This window comes from Solanum dulcamara, chromosome 11, assembly GCF_947179165.1.
Source record: "Solanum dulcamara chromosome 11, daSolDulc1.2, whole genome shotgun sequence".
Lineage (NCBI taxonomy): Eukaryota > Viridiplantae > Streptophyta > Magnoliopsida > Solanales > Solanaceae > Solanum > Solanum dulcamara.
This window is the reverse complement of record NC_077247.1, coordinates 43479121-43502535: the sequence shown is the minus strand read 5'-3', so window position 1 is coordinate 43502535 and position 23415 is coordinate 43479121. Positions and strand designations below refer to the sequence as shown.

Here is a 23415-nt window from a genome sequence, read left to right as displayed (position 1 = left end):
TGTCACTCCTGTCCTTAATACTGCACTTGATATGTTCTGACCCCCCTTTTACTAGCCATCATCCAAGTACTCTGGAGAATGGGGTGAGAAAGGAGGTGAAAAAAATGATTGGAGAGGATTGGGTTTCTAATTTCTATATCTTTGGAATAGTTGGATTTTTAGGGTGATAAATTTTTCAGAAGATTTATGGTGGTAGATGTTTGGGCATCAAAAGATTCATTCCTGGAGCATTGTCAAAGATTGGAAGCCAACTGTAATTGTAGTTCTTTACTGATTTTTAATTGACTTTATGTGTGCATTTCTTACTGACTAGTGACTATTTCCCCCCAACATTTTTTCCTTGGTTGAAATGGATGCAATATCATTGTGCCTTAACTGGGAGAAGTTTTACAGGTTTCAGGTTTGAAGTCTATTACTTCTAAACACTTGGCCTTGGCAAGTCAAGTCATCAGTTTCACATACACCATAATTCCCGGTATGTAACGATGATAAGGTTGTCAGTTATGAAGTGTCTTGATTATTTGGTTCCACCTTTTGTCCAATTCCTAGTCTACGGGTGCATTTATCCTGTAGGTGGCTGAAGAGACAAAAAATATGCTTGGACATTCTTTCTTAAGTAAAACAATGCTAAGGTTACTGTTTTGTGTAGTTTTCGATTTACTGCTCAGGTGTTAGGATTCAACGGGAAAGTCATGCGATGGTATTGTGCTAATTGATGAAACAAGCAAGGGCGTTGAGAAAGAATTTGAGTTATGAGAAGCATTCTAGAGAGTAAGGGCTTGAAGATAAGTAGAAGTAAGATTTCTTACTTCATAAGAGAAAAAAGGTAAGTAGAAGTAAGACTGCATAGATGCACTGCATGAAGTTAAGGTGGGGTTCGATGGGAATGCTATGCCTAGATGCAAATAATTTAGATATCTAGGTTCGATGTTTCAGGAGAACAGTATGATATTACACATTCACTTCTTCTTTTCAATTATAAAAAAGAATAGTATGATATAAAGATGTTACAACGTTGGAAATGGAGAATTGCTACCAAGGTGTTGATAAAAGAATATCTACTGAAGTGAAAAGGCAAGTTCTATGGAGCATTTATAAGACATGCAATGTTATATGGGAGTCAATTTTAGACTGCTAAAGTGCAACACTTCCACAAGATGAGTGTCACTGAGATGCAGTGCATGCATAAAAGATTAGAAATGATCACATTCAATAGGAGGTACAAGTAGCACACATTGAGGATAAAATGAGAGAAGGTAGGTTGAGATGGTTTGGTATGTCCTGCGTTACCTCTAGATGCACCGGTCTGTAGGTGCGAAAACGAAATTATGGTGAGTGGAAGATTTAAAAAATGCCAAGGTAGACATAAGATCACATGGAAAGAAGTTATCTTGTCTTGAAAGACATACAATCTCTTGGAGTACACCCAGACACAGCAAAATTAAGGCACAATGAAAAGAAAATGATCTATAATGGGCAATGCCTATTAGTTGGGATTATATTTTGGTGACATTACTATGTTTACTATAGGTCTTATGTTTTCTAGGAGTCTTTAGTTCTGTCTGTGATTTATATCGAAGTAGAGGATATGGCAACTTATGAAGAGGTGGCTTGGAGACAGAGGTCCAGAATCCTCAGGGGAATGAGAACACTAAACTAAATTTGTTGATATAGTGTCGGCATAGGGAACCTTCACTTGAGTAGTTACCTTAGGCAGTGTTGGTCGATACATGGCATAATATGGATCTATAAGCAGCTTTACATAAAAGTCTCAGCATACTCATCAATGAAAATGAGCCAGAAATACCTTAATTTAAGTACCTTGTAATTTTAGAACTCAATTTTTTCCTGACAAGTTTTGTATTTGTCAAAGAACTCAAGAGGATTCTGCTCCTTAAAGTGCCTGAGATGCGCAAGGGCCTTCTGAATCTGGAGGTTGATCGTGTAGCACAGGTATTGAAACCTTTATATGTTATTTTTTGTGCATTTTGCTTAAATCCACTTCTAACCTAATCGATATATTTCTGTCCTCGGTCTATTTTATACAAAACTTTTTCCGTGAAGCATTCTCCTTTTTGAAATAGGGGATTCCTTCCCTGTCTGTGCATCTATTTTTATGTTATGAGTATTTCTGTATGCCAGTACTCACAAGATGTGTTGTGAAGAAAAGAGAATATATTCGATTGGGGTATCTTTTGAGAATCACTTGATTGATGTCTCCTAATTGACCATATCACCAGAAATATGCAAATGCTCCCAGACACGATTATCAGGTAAGGCTCTGAGACTCTTCCTCCGAGATTCCAGCACTACAGCAACAACAGGTTCTTTGTTTTTCTCTAATCATCCACTGCGATTGTTCAAAAACATGGAGGACAAGATCTACTTCACTTCTGGAGACAAATCGTACGATATTACGGAAAACATTACTTCTTCAGAAACTTGGTTTGATTGGGCGGAAATGAGGAAGAACATGCTTCGGAAGATTACTTTGAGTTGGTAAGTAATGAGTTGGCTATGTCAGTTATTACACGTGGCTTCCAGATCTAGGGGATACACTGCTAAGAGGTGGAAACTTAGGGACCATCGGGCTGAATTCTTTTGTGCACAGAAAGGAAGAAGTCTGATATTCTCAACAAGATTGCTAATTTGATATCCTACAAGAAGAAAGAAATCTTACAGATGATTACTTCAAAAGCAAACGTGGGTATAGAAGTAGAGGATATGGCAACGTATGAAGAGGTGGCTTGGAGACAGAGGTCCAGAATCCTTTGGCTGAAGCAGGGGGATGAGAACACAAAGTTTTTCCGTAGAATGGCCAATGCATGTAGAAGATATAATCACATTGATGAGCTTTTGATAGATGGAGCAGTCTGCAATGATCCTGAGGTGATTGAGGGAATGATCATTTCCTTCTATCAAAATCTCTATTCAGAGACAGAATCACGGAGACCTCAGTTCTCTCTCAAAACTTACTGTCCATAGCTGGGGAAGAACAAGAAAGGCTACAGAGAGTGTCAAAGACAGGAGGTCTTTGTGAATGTATAAAGATGTGTGATGCAGACAAAACACCTGGGCCTGATAAATTCTCCTTGGGGGTTTTCTTGAGGTTTTTTCATGCTTGGTTGGAAGTGGTCAAAAATGACCCAATGAACACCATTCCTAATTTTCACTCTCGAGTTTTCTGAGAAGAGCTTCAATGTCACTTATATTATTCTGACCCCCAAGAAGAATGGCGTCAAAGAATTTAAGGACTTCAGACCGATCAGTTTGATAGGAAGTGTGTAAGATCATCTCGAAACTGCTGACAGAGAGACTAAGAAATGTGGTTACTAGTAAGCAAGCAACAAATGACTTTTATTCAAGGCAGGCAAATAATGGATGCAGCTTTAATTAATAAGTGTGTGGATTCCAAATTGAAGAGCATGGAGCCTGGTCTCTTATGCAAGCTTGACATTTAAAATGCATTTGACCACGTTAACTGGGATTTCCTCACTAACATCCTTAGGGACGTGGGTTTTGGCATCAAATGGATTTGCTGGATAAAATTTTGCATCAGTAATGTCAGGTTCCCAATCCTTGTAAGTCGCTGTCCTGAAGGGGTTTTTCCCTCTCACAGGGGCTTGAGGCAAGGTGATCCATTATCCCCTTTCTTGTCGTAATTTCCATGGAGGGTCTCAATTATATGATGGAAGGGGCTGCTATTAATGGATGGATTAGGGGATTTGTAGTGAAGAACAAACAAACCGAAAACCTGGTAATCACCCACTTGTTGTATGCTGATGACACGCTGGTCTTCTATGAGGCAAATGCAGAGAAAGTTTTGTACCTCAGCCATTTTGATTATCTTTGAGGCTGTCTCAGGCCTGCATGTGAACTGGGAGAAGAGGCTGTTATTTTTTGTAAATGAGGTTCCAGATAGCCAAACACTTGCTGAAATTCTGGGTTTTGAGGTAGGATCACTTCTAACCAAATATCCCGGTCTGGCTCTGGCTCTGGGGCAAAGAACAAAGCCCTGGAGATTTGGAATGAAGCCTTGGGAAAATTTGAGAAAAAATTAACAACCTGGAAAGCTCAATATCTATCCCTTGGGGGTAGGACCATCTTGATCAACAGAGTCTTAGATGCATTGCCCACCTATGTCATGTCCTTATTCCATATCCCTACCAAGTGGATAAAAGGATGGACACCTAAAGAGACAGCTCTTATGGCAACGGAATGCAGAGAAGAAACGGTGCAACCTAGTGAGATGGAAAACAATCATCAAGAACAAAAGGGTGGGAGATATGGGTACCAGAAACTTGAGGTTGCACACCACGAGTTTACTGGCAAAATGGCTATGGATATGCTAGAGAAGAAAACAACGTATGGAGGGAGGTCATCAATATAAAGTATGGAGCCAATAGCCAATGGAGCACCAGCATAGTCAACAACCCCTAATGAAGTAAGCTTATGGAAATCCATCAGGTCTCTTTGGGATGTTTTTGAAAGAAACATTTAACTTTTCCCCAGGAATGGTAGAAAAAATGCTTTTTGGAATGATATATGGATTGGACAGCTTTCCAGAAATACATAGCCTGGACAGGAATACTGATGCTACTATTGGTGAAGTCTTGAACCAAAATGGTTGGACTCAGAAGAGGGCTAAATGATTGGGAGATGGAAAGATTGTCTACATTTTTTCGGACTTTAGAAGGGGTGAGAGCACTCAATGAAGATGAAGATGTTCTGGTATTGAAGGACAAAGGGAAGAAGATGTTCACAGTTAGGGGTGCTTATGCTTACTTTAGTAATGAGGGTCAGCAGGATTCCAAATGGCCTTGGAAGCAGATTTGGAAGGTAAAAGCCCCGTGAACTATTTCTCATGGTTGGTGGCTCGGAAGGCTTGTTTAACCATTGATAACCTTCAGAAAAGGGGTAGGCAGTTGATAGCCAGATGTTTTCTTTGCAAAGCAACAACAGAAGACACCAATCACTTTCTTGTGGACTGTGCATATACTTCCCAGAGTAATCCAATCCAGAAAGTGAAGATGAACTGCATTCTGAACTTACATATTTGGTGTAAAGAGTTTTGTATAGAGGATGCTGACTCCATCCTGGATTTTTTGGCAGCCTTGTGAAGTGTGCAGAAGCTTCTTTTCTTTCTCTGTATTTCAGATGCCAGTACAATCTTTGTACTGATGAATAGAAATGTTACCATTCTCAAAAATAAATAAATTGACCATATGGAGTTACAGCTGTTATAAGATTCACTGGAAGCCAAGAACAGAATCAGAAGTTCAGGATCTCTTGCACTATCTTGAGTAGGCACTTGGACACCAAGTGGGGAGAGATGGCTGTGATTAGTTTCTTCCTTTTGTATATATCACATGAGAGCATCTTATAAGCTGTCTTGACTTATAATTATGTATAAATGAAAAAACTTTGGAATAAAATTGTTATCAATGAAAAAGAACTTTCTGAATCAAAAAAAAAAACTTTGGAATAAAATGAAGGATCATGTGACCCTTCTACTGTTAAACTTCAGGCTTGGAGTATCTTTTGCCAAGTGTTGTTTCCTCATATTGCGTTATATGGCCAAAACTAAAAAGTAGAAAAAGAGAGTGCATAAAACTATTCAGCCTGTACCTTGTTGGTGTAGCCTGCTTCTGTAATAGGTTATTAATTCATGTTGTAATCGTCTTCCTCTAATAACCACGTGCTTCTGCTTATCCCCAACCATGCATTTTCCAGTAACAATACATGCCATTTTTCATGTTAACAGTTTCTCGTATTTCTTGAAATTTATTTCCTTTATCTCTCACATGGAAATTGCATTTTGTCCGTTTCCGCTCCTACTCTATAAACATAGAGGAATATGTTTGCTTGTTCTGTATATAAATCAATCACTACTATGCCGTGAGCCCCAATCCAAAAGCTTTCTGTGCTGACTGCTGAGATTATCAGACTATCATAATCCAAGGTCTTGGTAGGGAAATATTGTTTTAACTCTAGATCTTTGCATGAAATGCAGGATTATAAGGTGCACCGAGATGAGATACACTCAAAGTTGGTGCAGATAATGAGGGAAAGGTTGCTGGTCCACCTACGTGGGTTGCCACAGATTGCTGAGAGTTGGAATAGACCGGAAAATACTGATATACAGCCAAGTCAGTTTGTTCGTTCTATCACTAAGGTACAAGTTATACAGTAGTAAGCCCGATTCTTGCTCCCCATTTTTGTTCCACCTCTTCCTTATGTTTGTGTCCTGAAGTGAGAAAAGACATGGGATGAGGATGAATTTGCAGCCACTTTTAATTGGCATCGATGAAAATCCAGTGTCAATTTGTGACATCATTTTCCAGAAACCTAAAATGATGAAAATGCTATCAAACAATATTTAACTGGAACAATAATTAAACTACCATTGTCATACAGGCGCCAGATTAAGAAAGATGCAAGCAAAATGAGGATTAGAATTTAGATCTTCCAATGTATCTAGCAAAATAATGTGCACCAATAATTTCTCTCTAGGACCAAAATGGCTTATCAAATTCTTCTAACTTATGTATCATGTTCTCTCTTTAAGTGCTATCATATTTCTTTCCTTCCATATATATAAACCATATGAAATACGCTTGTATACAAGAGCTCTTCCTATTCTCAATATATTAGTTACCTTATTAAAAAAAAAAGGAAAAAGGCAAAGACACTCCAACCCTTCTTAATTGTAAAAGATTTGGGCTTGTCAAGTGGCAGTTATAATTGACCTAAAATATTAACGGCCAAAAGATCAAACCCTGTTTGAAATTTACAGGCAACTGCCTATTGCTGAGTTAGTGAACTAGTTTTAAATATGACATTTCTCTGATATTTGATGCAATGTAAAACCTATGCAAGTTTGCTCTCGTTTTCAATTGCTACCCTTGATGTTTCTCATCTTAGTCTGGAGGTTGGAGTTTTACTTTTGTTCTCTGTATAGTTGTTGCATGCAAGTCACTTTCTGATGTTGCTTCTTATGGCACTTCTATCTAAAATTTTATGAAACCTTACTACTACAGGAACTTGTATCTAACTGATTTTTTTTCTTAATCTGTTTGAAGGAAGTTGGCCTTCTTCAACGTGTCTTATCTAGAACCCTGCATGAGTTAGATGTTCAAGCTATTTTCAGGTGAACTTTTAAACTTTTTCCTGAATTTGTCCTAGGCAGAGCAAAAGAGCCTTAGTCTTTTGGGGGGACTCAAGATAATGTTTATTGTCACAGCATCGTCCTATGCATTCTTCAATTTTCAGGTGTAACATGTATATTTGCTTGACATTGATACCTTAAGCTTTTATCTCTGCATATGATACAACTCTTTTTGATGTCTTGTTATTATTGTTATTATTATTGCTAGTGTTTTTATTATATTGTTGTTGTTGTACTGTGCATTTTTTTTTTGAAACTGGGAACTGAATTTTTCTGTAATGAACAACACAGTACATTGGTTGTACTGAAACCATATTTACAAGAGTACCCTATAATCTACTGCCCTGATACTATAGGGAGTCTAAAACATCAATAATAGAGACAATATCATTAGAGTACAACTGGTTACACCAAAAACACAGAGTCAAAATACAGTTCAATTTGACTTATGCATGTTATTCTCTATATCCTCGTAGCATCTAAGATTCCTCTCCTTCCAGATTGTCCACCAAATACTTGCAGGGACAATCCTCCATATTCATGATCTTGGCCTGTACTCCTACTTCCTCCCAGCTCTGCAAAGCTTCTGTGATTTTTCCAGGCATGGACCATGAGATGTTTTTGAGACTATGAACAGTCTTCATAACTGACCCGTGACCTTACAGTGAAGGAAAAGACGGTCAACTGTCTCTGCAGTTTCACCCCAAAAGAAACATCTGGGGCATAATAATATTTCTCTACTCATCAGGTTGTCTTGTGTTAGTACTGCTTCTTTGGCCAGCAACCAAACAAAACAAGCAACGTTATGGGTATTTTAGCTTTCCATATGTGCTTCCAGGGTCAGTTGCTTGGCTGATGATTAGGATGATTCATCTTCCTGTAGGCTATACTCACCTTGTAGGCCCCCTCCTTAGCTCCCGGCCATCTTAAGGTGTCTTGTCAAGTCTCCAACCCACCAAACAGTTTCAATTGTGCTGAAAAATTCTGTCACTTTTTGAATTTCCTAGTCATTTAAATGCCTCCTGAAAGTGAAGTTCCAGCCTTGAGGAGTTCATAACTCTGCTATAGTTTTTTGTTGGTGGAGTACCAGATTGTGTATGTCTGGGAATAAAAGTTCCATGATGCCTGCCTCATGCCAATCATCCTTCCAGAAATCAGTTTTTTCACCGTTCTACTACTTTAATCTTGGTGGGCTTGACTTTATTCCGCAAGACTGATGGATCTCCACAAGCTTACTCCATAAGGTGTAGTGACCTCTTTGGTCATCCAGTTGTCATTCTCCTCATATTTAGCTTTGATTACTTTACTCCACAGAGTCTAATAATCATTGGAGTACTTCCACAGCCACTTCATTATAAGAGCCTTGCTTTGAAGTTTAAAATTCTTGATCCCTAGCCCCCTAAGTTGTTATTAATATTGTTATCATTGTTTTCATTTATAAGGTAAATAATTTTATTGATGTTGTGGAAGTCTCTGTACGCTAGCAGTATACCCAAAGATAGAGAGTCTACAACAAAACATGGTTCACTAAAAAAGGCAGCCGATCATCTATACAAACTAGGAACTCATGGGTGCACTAAAAAGAAACTAGAGACGAGGTTGTTCCTCAAATGTACAAATCATTCTCAAACGCTCAAATAACTTGTCTTATTTTCCTACTTTTGAAAGCCAACTAAACATTGTCTCCTTTATAGTGCTAAGGCATCACTCGTTGTATTCCAAACTAATTTAAGATCATCCACCATGCACATGTTGGCTATCTGACAATGCAACACGAGGTGATCCACATTTTCTCCCCCAGACCCCTCCACATATAGCACTAATGTACATGTATGATTCTGATCCCAATGGCACTTAAATAGGTGCTTTTGTTCTCAGGAGTTAACCATGTTTTTGTGTATGTTATTTGCATCTCCTTGATGCCTTTCAAATACAACGTCTTACTTCATCAAAAAAAAAGAAACACACCTTTCTAGGTGCCATTGGGATCTAAATGGAAAGATGTGGGAAATCCACCTTGTTCCTTACCAACGGTTTTCATAAATATGATTTAACTGAGAGCCTGTCATCTCTAGTTGTTCCCCATCTCCATGTGTCCAACATTGTATTCGGTTCATTCAATTTATAAAGTAACTATGTTCTGAAATGCACCTATCCCCCAATCCTCTTTCTGAACCTAAGATCCCAGTGAACTTCTCCATCCCACATTCATCAGATCTGGTGCACTGTCATATCTCTCTGGCTCGACAGTTATATATATTAGGAAAGCCAGTCCTCAACACATTCTCTCGACACCATCGGTCCCCAGAAACTAACCCTAATCCGATCACATAATCCCTAAATGTAATGCAGCCACTGAATTTTTCTCGTCCCTTCATACGACATAGTCCACACCCAATGTAATACTCAGAGTATCCCCTATAACCTCTAAATAACCCGCACATCTATCACACATCTCCATATTCACTTCCCAAGCAATGCATTATTATAATCTATGAGTTGTTTTACTCTAAGTTCTCCCTTTGCGTCGAAGTCGTAATGACCTCTCAACTCTCTTAGTGGTATTTTTTTTGTTCCATCTGCAGCATCTCATAGAAACTCCTCTATAGTCTCTCCAATTTTTTGGTGACTATGACCGGTGCCTGCAAGGCTGCAACAATATGCTTCTGATTAAGATTTCTTTACCCCTTTTGACACGTATTCTTTTTGTTTTCAGAACCTTTTTGATCATCAAATTCCACACTGCTAAATCCTTGTTAGAAACACCCAACGGCAATCCAAGGGAAGTGATACAGATAACTCCCACCTTACGAGTTACGACTTACACTTGTGCAACTATTAATTTTTCTGAGTATGATCTTGAGACCTACCATAATTTTAAACCATATGAGAATTCAACTGTCATTGTTGCATCACAAAAACCCAGAATGTCAAAAATAGAAGATGCTCAACCCTAACGTTGCTCTATCCCCCGATTGATGCTTTAAAGCCTTTCAAAAGACTTCCTGCCACAGCATTACTGCAGTTCTTGTCTCTGTCGCAGGAATCACATCATAAGTAACCCATCTCTTCCATACACTCCTAATTATTTTATGTCATTACCTCCATCTTCGTTTTGTGAAGGCCCACTAATTCCACCTGCCCCCCTCCCCCCCCCAAATTAGTTAATTCCAACCGTGATGATCGCCCTCATGTTTGGTCATTCATCCCCTTAATAACAACATACCCATAATCCCACAAAGTGGGGTCTAGGGAGGGTAAAGTGTACGCAGACTTTACCTCTACCCCAAGTAGAGAGGCTGTTTCCATAGACCCTCGGCTCAAGAGAAGAAGTCTAAAACAGTCCATAAAACGAAGTAACGTAAGTACAAGAAAACATAGATAGTAACAGGGCAATAACTACAACAACATAATATGATAGTCAAAGACAAGACACCAGATAATAACAGATTTTGAAGGACCAGAAACTACATGAGCAATACTACAACTACTAGTAAGGATGGATAACAAGACATGCACCGGTACCTACTAGCCTTCTACCCTAATTCGTGTCCTCTGCAACCTTCTATCTAAGGTCATTTTCTGGGTAAGCTGAAACTGTGTCATGTTCTGTCTAATAACCTTTCTCCAATACTTCTTCGGTTTACCTCTACCTTTGTTGAAACCTCTCATAGCCAGCCTCTCACATCTCCGCACTAGGGTATCTTGATATATCCTCTTAATACTCTTAAGATACATTTTTAACACTTATGGACGATCATACAATTAGCTCTGAGGATTATACCTTCTTCTTGAGCCTCTCGACCAAGCTCTTCACTGAGAACTCATTTCTTCCATGTGCATGTTTGTGGCTTAATCTCAACATGGGTTTCAATCTACTACCCATCCTCTTGCATTCATCATCTAGGATCAGTATTGGCGAAGTTCAAAACATCCTTGTAAGATTTAACATTGAATTTCTTGCTTCTAGGGAGAAGGACTCTCTCTCTCTCTCCCCCTCCCTCTCTCCCTTTCTTTCTAAAAAGGATCACAAGGGTCTATTGTACACAACCTTACTCTACATTTCTGCAAGAGGTTATTTCTACAGTTCAAACCCGTGACCTCTAGGTCGCATGACATCAACTTTACTTGTTATACCAAGGCTCCCTTTCAAAGACCATCTCTAAATCCATTCTATTTTTTCATTAGAAGCACTTATCATTGTTGTTGTTGTGGTTGTTATTCATTACTATATGTTTCATTTTTTTCATAAGGTTTTCCTCGTTTTTATATTGTTGGGAATGTTGTACTTGTATATTGCGTGCTGGCATGAAGTAAATTTGCATCGATATCCCTTGCTTTAATTGACATGTGTTATATCAATTCTTTCTTAAAAAGAATGTCATAGTTGCAGGCAAGTGGTTATTATCTTCCATTCTCAAATTTCAGAAGCTTTTTCGCACTTGGATATTAGCAGTCCACAAGCTAAAAAAAGGTATGGCTTCATTTTAGTGTATAAATGATTTTTTGTTCAGATACATTAATGTAATGCTGTGTTATTCAATGAATTTTTTTTTTTTCCCCAAGGGCTAATTTATTCATAATTTTCAACTTCCTAGAGTGCTTACTTTTTTTTTGTCAAAACAATAGTTCCATGCTAGTATAATAAATTAGTTCCATGTTATACCATGCCTATTTGAAGTTCCTATAATGCCTACATAATGTACTAAGGCTTTTGAATCTAGGATAGAAGAGGGCAAGAAAGAGCACCAGAGCATCAACTTAAAAACATGCTCGAATCCTGATAATGGCTAAGGAGAGTGTGTATGTGTGCGCGTGTACGTGCGCTTACAGAGTGGTGTTTTAAAGTATCTAACTGTAGGCAAATAGTAGATGCACAAAATTTATTAAACAACTATGTTCCTCGGCATTTATATCTGATTTAAAAGTTTATACTGGAGAATAGACTAATAAATTAATAAGGCAATATAGATATATCTTTTGGGAGTCTTTATTTGAAGAAAGAATTTAAACTCAAGTAGTAGAAGAAGAGGCACCACAAACTCAAGAAGCAGGAAAAAAGAAGACAATGAAAATTTGGAAACGTACGTGTTGAGGACAGACTCCTAGTAATCACATAGCAAAATGCCCTGTTTTATGCCCCCCCCCCCCCCCCCTTCTTTTGTTGTTTTCTATATCTCCTTCAAAGCGTAAATTGCTTCCGGTTAACAAACACACAAAGAATAATCAATTGCTTCTGGTTAGATTACTTTGCTCCTCATTATTTAAAGTGCACATTTAATGGAACAGTATTGCTTAACACAGGATATGATAATCTCTCGATTTGCATTAATCTGTCACTTAAAGCAACAAATTGATTGCATCTAATAGCAAAAATATATCCTAGATTTGAAGGCTGATAAGTTTCTTTTTTCTTTTTGTTCTTTTTTCTTATTGCTTGCGTTTGTCATTCACTTTTTCATTTGTTGTTTGTCATGACTATTAACTTATTTTCTCTTGCAACAGAATGTATTGCGATGTTCAGCATATTCTTGCATGTATCAGATTATTACCTTCAGTTAGCAAATCTAATCCTCCTAATTGGGGGAAACTTGATGAATTTGTGGCAAATAATTTTGGTGAGGAAGTTTGTCAATAGCCTTGTAAAGTACCCCTATTTCATTAAGACCAAATAGGTTTGGCGGAGGCAATCTGATAATGCGTGAAGATTATGCAGCAACATTGTATAATTGACTTGAGGTTAGTCTGGATTTATCAATTTATTTGTTTGCATCACTCTGAAGCTGCATGAACAAGCGATATGACATAATGCAAGTTTGGAACTTGTGACCATTGTGTGATACAATGGAGGTATTTTCGTCTCTATTAATAATTACTAGACTAATTTTGATCATGACGGTAGTCAAGTCTAGGAAACTTTGTTGTGGAAAATGTGTTCCGAATCTGTAGAAATCAAGGAGCAAGCTAGAAATTACAGAAGTTCATTGATTGTAGACTTTTCTTAAAAATATACTTGATTATTCTTGTTTTTATCTTCACAGTTTAGACGTAGTCCAAGTTTTCTTGTTTTACCTTCATATGTACTCCGTAATAAGTTAGTAATATAATCTTGCGTTCACCCAGGGAATATATAAAAATCTATCTTTAATTTCTTAATGCAAATATCTTTTGGAATTTTATCTTGTTGGTTACTACTCTCTGACTCTTACAATTTTGCAGATGTACATTCTTACAGGATGTTGGTGTTACTACCACAGCGGAATCAAGTTTTGAGGGGAGCAGTCCATAACAACAATTTGTAATTGTCATGCACAATTTGTGATCAGTCAGATGCTTGAACTTCATTATGATTGTATTTTTTAGCCCAGCAAAATAGAAATTCTTTTTCCCTCCTTTTCTGTTTTTAGAGGAAAAAGGCACATATTATCGTATTCCGAAAAGGGTAAAACAATTTTCCGTAGTAGAGACCAGAGGGTAGCGTATATTGTATACTAGTGAAAGCAAACTGTATGTAGCAAGGCCTTTCTTAAGGGGTCTCTTTGGACATTTATCCAAAATGAAGAGTGAAAACTTTGTTTCCATAATCTCATCTATGCCCTGTAAAATCTTATAGAATTTCTACAATTATAAAAACATAAAGGAATCTGTAATTAATCTTATATATATTGTTTTACAGATTGTATAGAGCTCTTCGTCAATAAAATCCTTATCTAGAGCTCTTCAGTAGAACTAGTTATTTATTAAATACAAAAAAAAAACATATTGTAATGACTCATGCTTACACAATTAATACATGCATAAAATAAAATATATGTTAACTCCTAACTAATTCATATATTGCTAATACTGCATAACTCTAATCAACTACTAAGAGATTGTTTGGTAGCTAATTAGAGTTATGCATGTATTAGTAATGTAGGGATTAGTTATGAGTGAATTTATGTATTATTTTATGCAAGTATGATATGCAGGGATTAGTTATACATGTATTACTTATTTCACCTTCTATCCTACATAAAATAATGCATAGATTCCTTCATAACTTGTACATGTATTAATTATGGAGATTTCCAAATTGTCAACCAATCATTATATTAATTTTATCAGTAAATAATTTATCTCTTATTTATCTACCAAACATTGTATAAGTTATGCGGAAATTAATACATCTTGTTTCTTTCTATAGATTCCATTTAGGGATTGTTTAGTAGAGTGTATTAGTAAAAATAATGCATGCATTAGCTCTGTGTATTAGTAATATCTTGTTTGGTACACTATTTTATGCTATGTTTAATTAATGCTTGCATTAGTTATACACTCTATTGTGTATTAAAAGTGTGTATTATTAATACCATAGATTTGTAGGTATTAATAATGCAAGAGAATGCATGCATTAACATAGTTAAAGACTCAATTATCCCTTAGAAACTTTTTTTATATCTCTTCTACCATAATTGTAGAGAATATCTTTATCAATAAATTTTTTATGCAATGCATGTTATTTTTAATATACCAAATCAAACAATGCATAAGAAATAATCTTTGAATAACTAACTAATATAAGCATAGTAATACACTCTATTTAGCATCATTTTTATACGCTCTACCACACAACTTACTCTATCAAGTTATCATTGTCTCTTTTAGAGAGGCTGTGAGATGAAGTAGAAGCTGCAAATTTTCCCCGTTTTATTGTTACAACTACTGAGGGGTGCAAATTATAAATTACTCATTACAACATAATAAGTTGATGAAGAGTATAAATTTGAACACTTAAAGGAGTATGTCGTAAATATCATATTGATTTGGGTCAAAGGTTAAGACACCAAACACTGAGGGGACAACTACGCAATTAATCAAAAGTTGCATTTTCCTCATAGGGGTCCCTGCAAATGCGGAACAAAACCGGATTCTCAGATTGACCGGAGAAGCAAGAAAGGAACTCACAGCACATCAGCCATGGGTTCCGATCCTGAAAAGTTGATCAGCAAAGCCGATAAACTGTAAGAGCCCCCCCCCCGGCGCCAAAACCCCCCACATACCCACCTCAATGAACTACCCTTTATCTATCAAATATTTTCTCTGTATAGTTTCCAAGATTCAATTTTTGTCAGATACAATTGTTATTATATAAAGATACAATTTTTGTTATATAAAGAATGTTAAGGTTGTTTGATAAAATCTGTGTAAGAGGGTTCCTATTTATTTGAGTTGCTGGTGTGAAGATGGTATATTACACATACATATACACAATCTATGTACATGTAATTTTCTTAAGAGGTCTATAAAGGCCATGTTTTGCTATATTTTTTGAAATTGTTGAATGGAAGTGGTAATGGAATGTGCTTGCTTTGTTCCCCCTTGCTTGATAATTAAGCACTTGATTGAACTAAGATAATATCCAACCAGTAAAAATAGTGTTCTGATCAAACATTGGAGGATCTTGATTACTATCTGTGGTCTCTATTAATGTTAACATTTCCCTTTTCTGGATCAATATCTAGATTAGGGACTTGAAAGTTAAAATTTTCATTAATATGCTTGATTTGACTTCTGAGAGATTAGCTGTAGTTACAGTTTTGCAAAATGCCATCTCCAATATCTTGTATGCTTGAAGAATTTTCTGTTTCCTTAATGTGAAGACAAAAAGAAGCCTTTGTTTATTTAATCATCTTTCCATTCTGCTTTTTGAGTTATATGTAATTATTATGTGTTTCCCTATCTATATAGGACAAAACTAAGTTTTACCAGGTGGAGTACTGATTGGAAAAGTGCTACTGGTTTGTATGAGCAGGCAGGTATGTACATTATTCGTGAATAAAACAAATGTTATATAAATTGGAACGCTATTAGCATGTTAATTACATGACACAAACTATGTTCTTTCGTTACAGCTAATGGATTTAGGCTTGCTAAAAGTTATGAGAAAGCAAAAGAAGCATTTGAAAAAGCTTCAAAAGGACAAGAGATGCTTTCCTCGTATCCTTTTCCCCAATTGGTTTCTTTGGATCTTTCTTGTTGTTCTTCGATTGAGTCAGTTTTGGCTTTTGGGATCCTTGACTAGTAAATCAGACCTTGGGATGCTGCTAAACACATGGAGTCTGCTGCTACCATGGCAAAGGATTTAGGCAACTGGAAAGAAGTTGCTGACTTTTATAGAAGGGCCTCTGAGTTGTACAATGAATGTGGGAGGGCCCAACCTGCGTCTGATGCACTTGGAAAAGGCGCACGGTATGTCGCTGACTTATTTGGCTGCATTTGTCAAAATTGCAGTGGTAGTGTTATATGCTATATAAATTGAAATAGTTGATTTTCTAAGTCTTATCTGATTACAGATTTAGAGAATCCCTACTTCTAGTGAACCCCTTGTTTAGTTCTGGAAAACGGGCCTAAATAGAGCAGAAAATAAACAGGATTAATATAGAAGCACTAACTAGTATGGGATCGAGGTGTAGATTTGTTGAATCTTATTATACCATATTAGTCATTAAACCATGTCATTACTTACGATACAGTTTATGCAGAGTTGTTTGAACATGCAATTTGGATTTCTTAAGTTGTATTTTTTCTCATAAACATGAAAACCCCAAAAGTTGTGATGACTATCAAAATTTCACCAATTCGTATACAATCTTACCAAATGAGCAAATCATAGTTCAACAAGATATCGGAATATCCTAAGGCACCACATTGATAAATTGTATATCTCCATGTTCTTTTTATAAATAAATGTTTGCAATTACAAACTTCCAAATACAAATAATTTTATAAAGATCTAGTAGTCAACAAACAATAGTAGTAACTAGTTATCTTTAATATAATCTTTTCGCATGGTACGGACAATCTCTTCATACGAAGCATGAGTCTTTTTTTGTAAAATTTAAAATGATGGATCTTTTTTTTACAAAATATAAACTTATGGGTCAATTTTTGACATTTAAATTTTTTTGAAATCATGATTTGGAAACCCAATCATGTTTTTTGGAGAATTTTGGATTTGGAATCATGATCCCAAATCGCACGTCCAAACACTATTTAAAATCATGACTCCATATCGCATGTCCAAACGCAAGTTAAATGTAATGTCAAACGAGCTCATAAAAAATTGAATCTAAATAGAAGCTAAACTATCATTAAAAATCAAATTAACCATATATTAAATAAAAGTCAATACAATGGGAAGAAAAATGGAAAAAGTGGGTAATCACTGGCACAATCCTACAGTGCCAGGCTACCAGCTTTGTGTTTGACATAAGTCTAAATTCCATGCCTAACTTGCCCTACACCTGTATGTTTTCCTTACTAAACCTGTTCAATGGGAAACTCGGTTTGGGAGGGGGATAGTTTTGGTGGATCTAACAGTTTTCTATAATATAATTTTCTAACTATAGATTCCTTTTATATGTCTGATACTTTCTCGCTTGAGATTGAAACAGAGTATCGTATCTGATTAACAAGTTGTTAATGTTATAGCGCTTTAGAAGATGGAGCACCTGATGTAGCTGTTCAGTTGTATACTGAAGCCTGTTCCATTCTTGAAGAGGACGGGAAGGAACAAATGGCCTTTGATCTATATCGTGATGCTGCAAGGGTTTATCTGAAGCTTGAAAAGTAAGAATTACGCTCGATGCAGATGTTACTTTTAAAAGTTAGAAGGTGTATCGAAATGTATTAATTTAGTATATTTCAATATCTTTCTTTTTCTGTTTCTTTGTTTCCTTCTGATGAAAAAAGTCACAACTTACCGAGCTTAAAAGGTCACAACCAAGTTGAGTGGTTCTAACTCTTTATATGTAGGAATTTTGTTAAGTTTTCAGTCTCCCGGTTGTAGACCTAAAACGATTAAATAGAAGTGTCACATCTTCAAATGTTTGAACTTTTATATGGAGTGGTCTGCACCATTCTATAATATATCTACTAGAGGTCCTGGTTTTGAGCCTTAGATACAACATGATATCAAAAATATTTTCATGTATTTGGTAGATTAATGAGTATTAGACACACACATGAGAGATGTATTGCAAACCTTAAGTAAATAAATAGAAGTCTCATTTCTAGTAGTCTTAAGTTATTAAGTGAAGCAGTTCACCCAGTACATTTCTCGCTTTGATGATGATTTTAATTTCACCACATGCAGGTATGAAGATGCTGCAACTATCCTAATAAGTTTGGCATTAGCTGCTGACAAGTGCAGCGCAACACATAGCCAGTGCAAGGTTTGAAAGCCCTTTAATCATATTTTTCCATCTACTGAACTTTACTTTGACATTATCTTGTTTATTTACTGGAAGAAAATAATTTATAGAAAAATCCATGTTTGTTTATGCCAGAGCCTATAACACTAAGAAATTATAGTCTGGGGTTTCCACACTTTAAACGAATGATTAATTTTCTTCTCAAAAATTTACTATTGCAATTCTTCATTAGCTACAACTATTTGCATTGTGGTCGAACTATAATAAATAGGAGTTCTTTGCTTCCTCCCAAACCATTACAGGATCTCTCTCTAACCATCTTTTTGTCCATGCATTACATGTGGAGCCAATGAAAGCCAGAGTGACGTGGCCTCTCTTGTAGTTCTTCTACTCTTGTGTCTCTTTTATGCCTAAACTTCACATCTACTGCTTATATTTGAATTTTCTTTTCTTAGACATTATTAATGAGTGATCTGTAGTGGTGTACATTATTTTGTTTTAACAAAAATGCTGATAGCATTCCTCTCTGTTCAGTTTCTGGATTGGTTTTAGTTTAGAATTTAGGAAATTTTGGTCTTTTGGTTTGGTTTAATAATGGATATAATAAAAAAAAAATTGAACTTATGTCAACATATATATTGCCAAGATTTCTGTGTATGCTTTTTGTCCTATCCTTTTAGCCTCTTTCTTTTTCTTTGTCTCCTCCTTTTGCTGAATACTTCTCACTTTGTCTTCTTGGCATTGGCACGTTGATCTTATCATTTCATTCAATTCTTCATGCTACTAAGGAGAAAGATAACTCAGGAGGATTTGATTATGTTTTCAGTTCATATGGGCCCTATTGTATCCGTCCTGTTTGTATTCTTTCTTTGTTTTTTCTAGGTTTTGTTTTTCCTAGAGAATAGCTAGTCCTTGGTAAAACACATGCAATGAATGCTGTGTCAGAAGGGATCTTCCCAGTTTTGTGTAACAATCTGTTGATCTCATATCTGGGTCATCATTCATGACTCGTCTCTTCGAGATTAATGTGGCGTAAATTTTTAATATAGTGTTAAAATAATTTTATCAGTAAAGATAAATATAGTGTTAAAATGCTTGAAAGTCCTTGCCGCTAAATGAAGGTTTCAACCTTCAGTAATTGCTAAAGTAATCAATTCCTTGCAGGCTTATCTAAGTGCAATCATTGTGTACCTATACGCCCACGACTTTAAGCAAGCGGAGAAGTGCTACAATGATTGTTGTCAGTAAGTTTCTTATGTATTCATGGCTTTAAGCAACTAAGCTACAAGAATTTCTGTTTAATTCTTTGTGTAATGTTGTGTTTTACTTTTTCATCACCAAAATTGGAAGTCGAGAGCAAATGGAGTCCATTTCAGAAACTTTATGCATGAAATTTGGTTTAGTTTATTTTCAGTTTTACTACACCTAAATGTCTACCTTTTCTCAATACATATGCATTTTAAACCAGTTCTCGGATGTGTTGTCAGTCCCGCTAAATCTATTACAGTTTCTAGTGCAAATACAATCTTTATCTTGTAAAGTTCACTGTTTAGCATCCCCCTTTTTATTTGCACATCTTTCTTTATGGTGCTTGGGGTTTAAGGAATATGTCTTATATGGTAAAATCATTTTACCCTATCGAAAGAAAAATGTATTGTATGGAGAAAACCCAAAGAATAGGCAGTTCCAAAGCGTTCTTTGACTTTTCTAACAAAGTGATCCAAGGATGAAGTGTACAATGATGTGATTCATGTTTTTACCATCTCAATGCATTTCCTCCACTGCTCTTTGACGAGAAACTTCTTTAACCTTGTTTAGCCTGGTTACTTGAATCCATTTCCTTATCATGAAGTATAAGAGTGCCAGAACCTATACTGCAATCACCTAGGTTTTCCAGACTTGGTGAATTTTTTTGGAAAGAGATTAGCCAATAACTAGGCATCTCTGGAATATAATATTACTTTGATGGTGTCTATCAGACCCATCTAATCCAAGTGGATTGCAGCATCTAGTGCTCATGATGAGTAGCCTTTGCCCGATATATCCAGGGCAACAAATTCAAGTTTAGAAATATTAGACTTTTTAGGAAAATAAAATTCTTACCCGTTTTACCTGTTTAAAATAGTTCGAGATGACGGAGTCTCGTGCTGATAACGTGTTATAAAATGAATAAAAATAGAAAACTTTAATTAACAACCAGAAAGAGAGAAGGGAGAGCACTGTATGTTATTTATTTCTTCTTTTTTTGCCTGATTCATCCGGTTGGTAAGGCTATATATAGCCAAAGTGTAAGGAACAATTTTGTTTCATAGCCATCAAGAACTAAGTTGATTGGTCAATTAAAAGGAGGCTTCATAAAAGGAGATAGAACGAAGCACATTTAATCAAAATTATTCTGTACACATGATCTCCAAAAGAATGGTGATATTGATGTACAGCAAATCCGTTCAAGTGATAATCCAACAGACTTATTCACCAAATCTTTACCAACTTCAAATCTTGAGAAGATGGTACACAAGATTGGAATGCGAAGGCTCCACTGCTTGGATCATGGTCTTCATCAGGGGGAGTGAGAGTATTACTCTTTTTCCCTTAACCAAGACTTTTTCCTACTGGGTTTTTCTTGGTAAAATTTTTAATGAGGCATCAAGTAGTGCGTATTAAATACTTGTTCTTTCACTTAGACCTTTCTTTTACATGGACATTCAATGGGGAGTATTGTAAAATGGAATGTATATCCATGTGTGGACCCTACCCCCTATGGCCTACCTTTAAATTGGCCAATCAACTTAGTTCTTGATGGCCAAGAAACAAAATTGTTCCTTACACTATGGCTATATATAGCCTTACCAAACAGATGAAGCAAAGTGCAAAAAAGAAGAAAGAAATTACAGTGGCTCATCATTTCCCTAGAATCTCAGAGTCCGTCTTCTTAGATACTCTTTAGCTTGTATTTCTCTTATTGGACTTCACATTCATTCATTCTTTAAAATCATCCCCCCATCTTCCACATGCATGGTTAAGGTAAGTGATATTTTGCTGTGTCATAGCACAAGTTTTATTGAAAAGGACTTATGGGTTAGTACCAAGAGGTTAGTTTACTCCTAGTTAATGTAGAGTTTCTTTCAGTATCTGAATAAATGTGCTTGCTGCAAATTTTTGTTCCCTGGTTCAAACTTCAAACCCTTTATTATAGAGCAGTAGATTTATGCCCTTTAAGCTAATTGTACAAATTCTCTCCTCTTATTCTTGCTGTAAGGCTTCAGAAATTCACACAATTAGTATGTGAGTCACACATAAGTGGGAAGAATTAGTTGTTTGAATATCTACTAAGACAATGATTGCTGAGAAAAAGAATTGGAACTCCAGAAACTTGCCTTTGTCTAATATCCTTCTATTTTGGTCTAAAATATCCTCTTAATTTTATTTTATCCGTTAGGTATCTGTGCACCCCCTACCCATTCAGCTTTTCGTATTATCTTTCTCAGACTGATGAATCTATATGGACAATTCTATATTTCAAGATCATATTTGCTTCTGGAATTGATAATCTCTCATATTTTTAGTTTACTCATGAGTTTATCAGGTTAAGTGATTCTACTAAAAACACGGGTGGTGGCTCTTCTTTGTAGGGTTGAAGTTTTCCTGAATAGCGATCAAGGTCGCTGTGCTGGTAAACTTCTTTCTGCATATGCTGAAGGCGATGTTGAGGACATTAAACGTGTGTCACAATCAAGCACTGTATCAAATCTTGATCACACGGTTAGTCTTGCAGTATCAGAGTTTGAGTCAAGATGATGAGTGCTAATAACTGTTGTACACTTACTAATTTTGCATCACTGAGAGCAGCTCTTTTTGACAATATTGAGTTGCAAATGTATAAAATTGCAATATTTGGCTGGCTTTGCACTTATGCTTGTAGCTTTTTCTCTAATTACAATAGGTGGGCAGTTATAGGTTAGTTCTCAGCTTTTAGGTAAAGATGATCACCAGGCTTCTATTTAAACTAGACTAGAGATTCCTTATCGTTGTTTTCTACCTATAAGATTTTCAGAGCATCTATTCAGCTAAATCAATTGTCCCTACACATAAGAACTTGTATATTCCTTTTAAATTTGTGCTCCTAAGCTTGTTTACTCGATATAATATTTTCCCTGCGAGCTTTAGAACTGCCTCCCATAAATCAAAGAGTCATTCATCTCAACTTAATTTTGTTCCAATTTTTTTTTCTTGTTTGGTCTGCATAGCGGTTTCATTTTCAATGCTTAATACTTCACACTGAGCATGAATATTTAATTTTCATTTGGACGATAGTGTAAGGAAATTAAGACGTGTAAGCAAGAAGCATCATTTGTGTGATGTCTATCTGCCTTCTTGTTTCCCCTTGCTATATTAACATAATTGCAATAAATCCAGATCATCAAGATTGCAAGGAAACTGCCTACAGGGGATGTTAGTGCGCTCAAGAATGAAACCATGAAAGACAATGAAGAACCTTTGGATGAGGATGATCTGACCTAAACTATCACTAGTTGATGGAATGAGTCTAAGCTTCATGTGTGCAGAGTTTATGTTCTGGAACATCTAATCTTGCTTTTACTATCCTGCTAGATTTGTTAACTATATCATGAGAAAATGTCTTGAGGAAAACCCTGTACAGAAGAATGTTACAAACCCTCCCTTGGTGGATTGCTTTGCAGATTGGAAGCTTTTGTTCATGGATGTAGTTTCATTTTTTATAGAAGCTATTTGGTATTGTTTGGATTATTGGGCAATCTTTGCAGTGTGGTTCTGTACCGTGTTTATGTGAATTAAAAGAACCTATTTCTGGAGATTCCTCTGCTCCTATCGTTCCTCCAGCATTGAGCATAAAGATGGCGTAATGTGTGTTTGTCCATCTACTACTGGAAAGTGCATGCTTGTTTTGTCTATAACAAGTCTCTAAGTTGATACTTGTAAAGGAACAAAAATAGTACATAATTGCTTGACCTATCATACCAAAACTTAGCAAATAAAGATACTTTATTTGATGGCCTTGGTATACGCAGAACA

At 36.1% G+C, this 23415-nt stretch overlaps 2 protein-coding genes across 6 annotated transcripts in view; both read left to right on the top strand.

The window, feature by feature from the left end:
* The window catches only part of LOC129874630 (vacuolar protein sorting-associated protein 54, chloroplastic-like), a 31362-nt gene extending 17610 nt beyond the window's left edge, over positions 1-13752 (top strand). Inside the window, exons 14-20 of one of the 5 annotated variants that reach the window (XM_055949947.1) lie at positions 394-475; positions 1874-1953; positions 6014-6175; positions 7083-7150; positions 11562-11642; positions 12674-12907; positions 13388-13752. In XM_055949947.1, coding sequence (XP_055805922.1) covers positions 394-475; positions 1874-1953; positions 6014-6175; positions 7083-7150; positions 11562-11642; positions 12674-12806 — 606 coding nt within the window. In that variant the 3' untranslated portion in view covers positions 12807-12907; positions 13388-13752. Of the gene's footprint in view, positions 1-393; positions 476-1873; positions 1954-6013; positions 6176-7082; positions 7151-11545; positions 11643-12673; positions 12908-13387 lie in introns of those variants that run through there. The other 4 variants (XM_055949946.1, XM_055949949.1, XM_055949950.1 and 1 more) reach the window with 4 other exon arrangements.
* A 1266-nt stretch (positions 13753-15018) lies between these two features.
* On the top strand, positions 15019-23130 carry LOC129874115 (gamma-soluble NSF attachment protein). The gene is made up of 9 exons (XM_055949344.1): positions 15019-15171; positions 15899-15966; positions 16063-16147; positions 16241-16399; positions 17642-17779; positions 18306-18384; positions 19528-19607; positions 21996-22125; positions 22780-23130. The coding sequence occupies exons 1-9, from the start codon at positions 15128-15130 to the stop codon at positions 22882-22884; spliced, it is 888 nt and encodes a 295-aa protein (XP_055805319.1). The 5' UTR covers positions 15019-15127; the 3' UTR covers positions 22885-23130.
* The last annotated feature ends 285 nt before the right edge of the window (positions 23131-23415 follow it).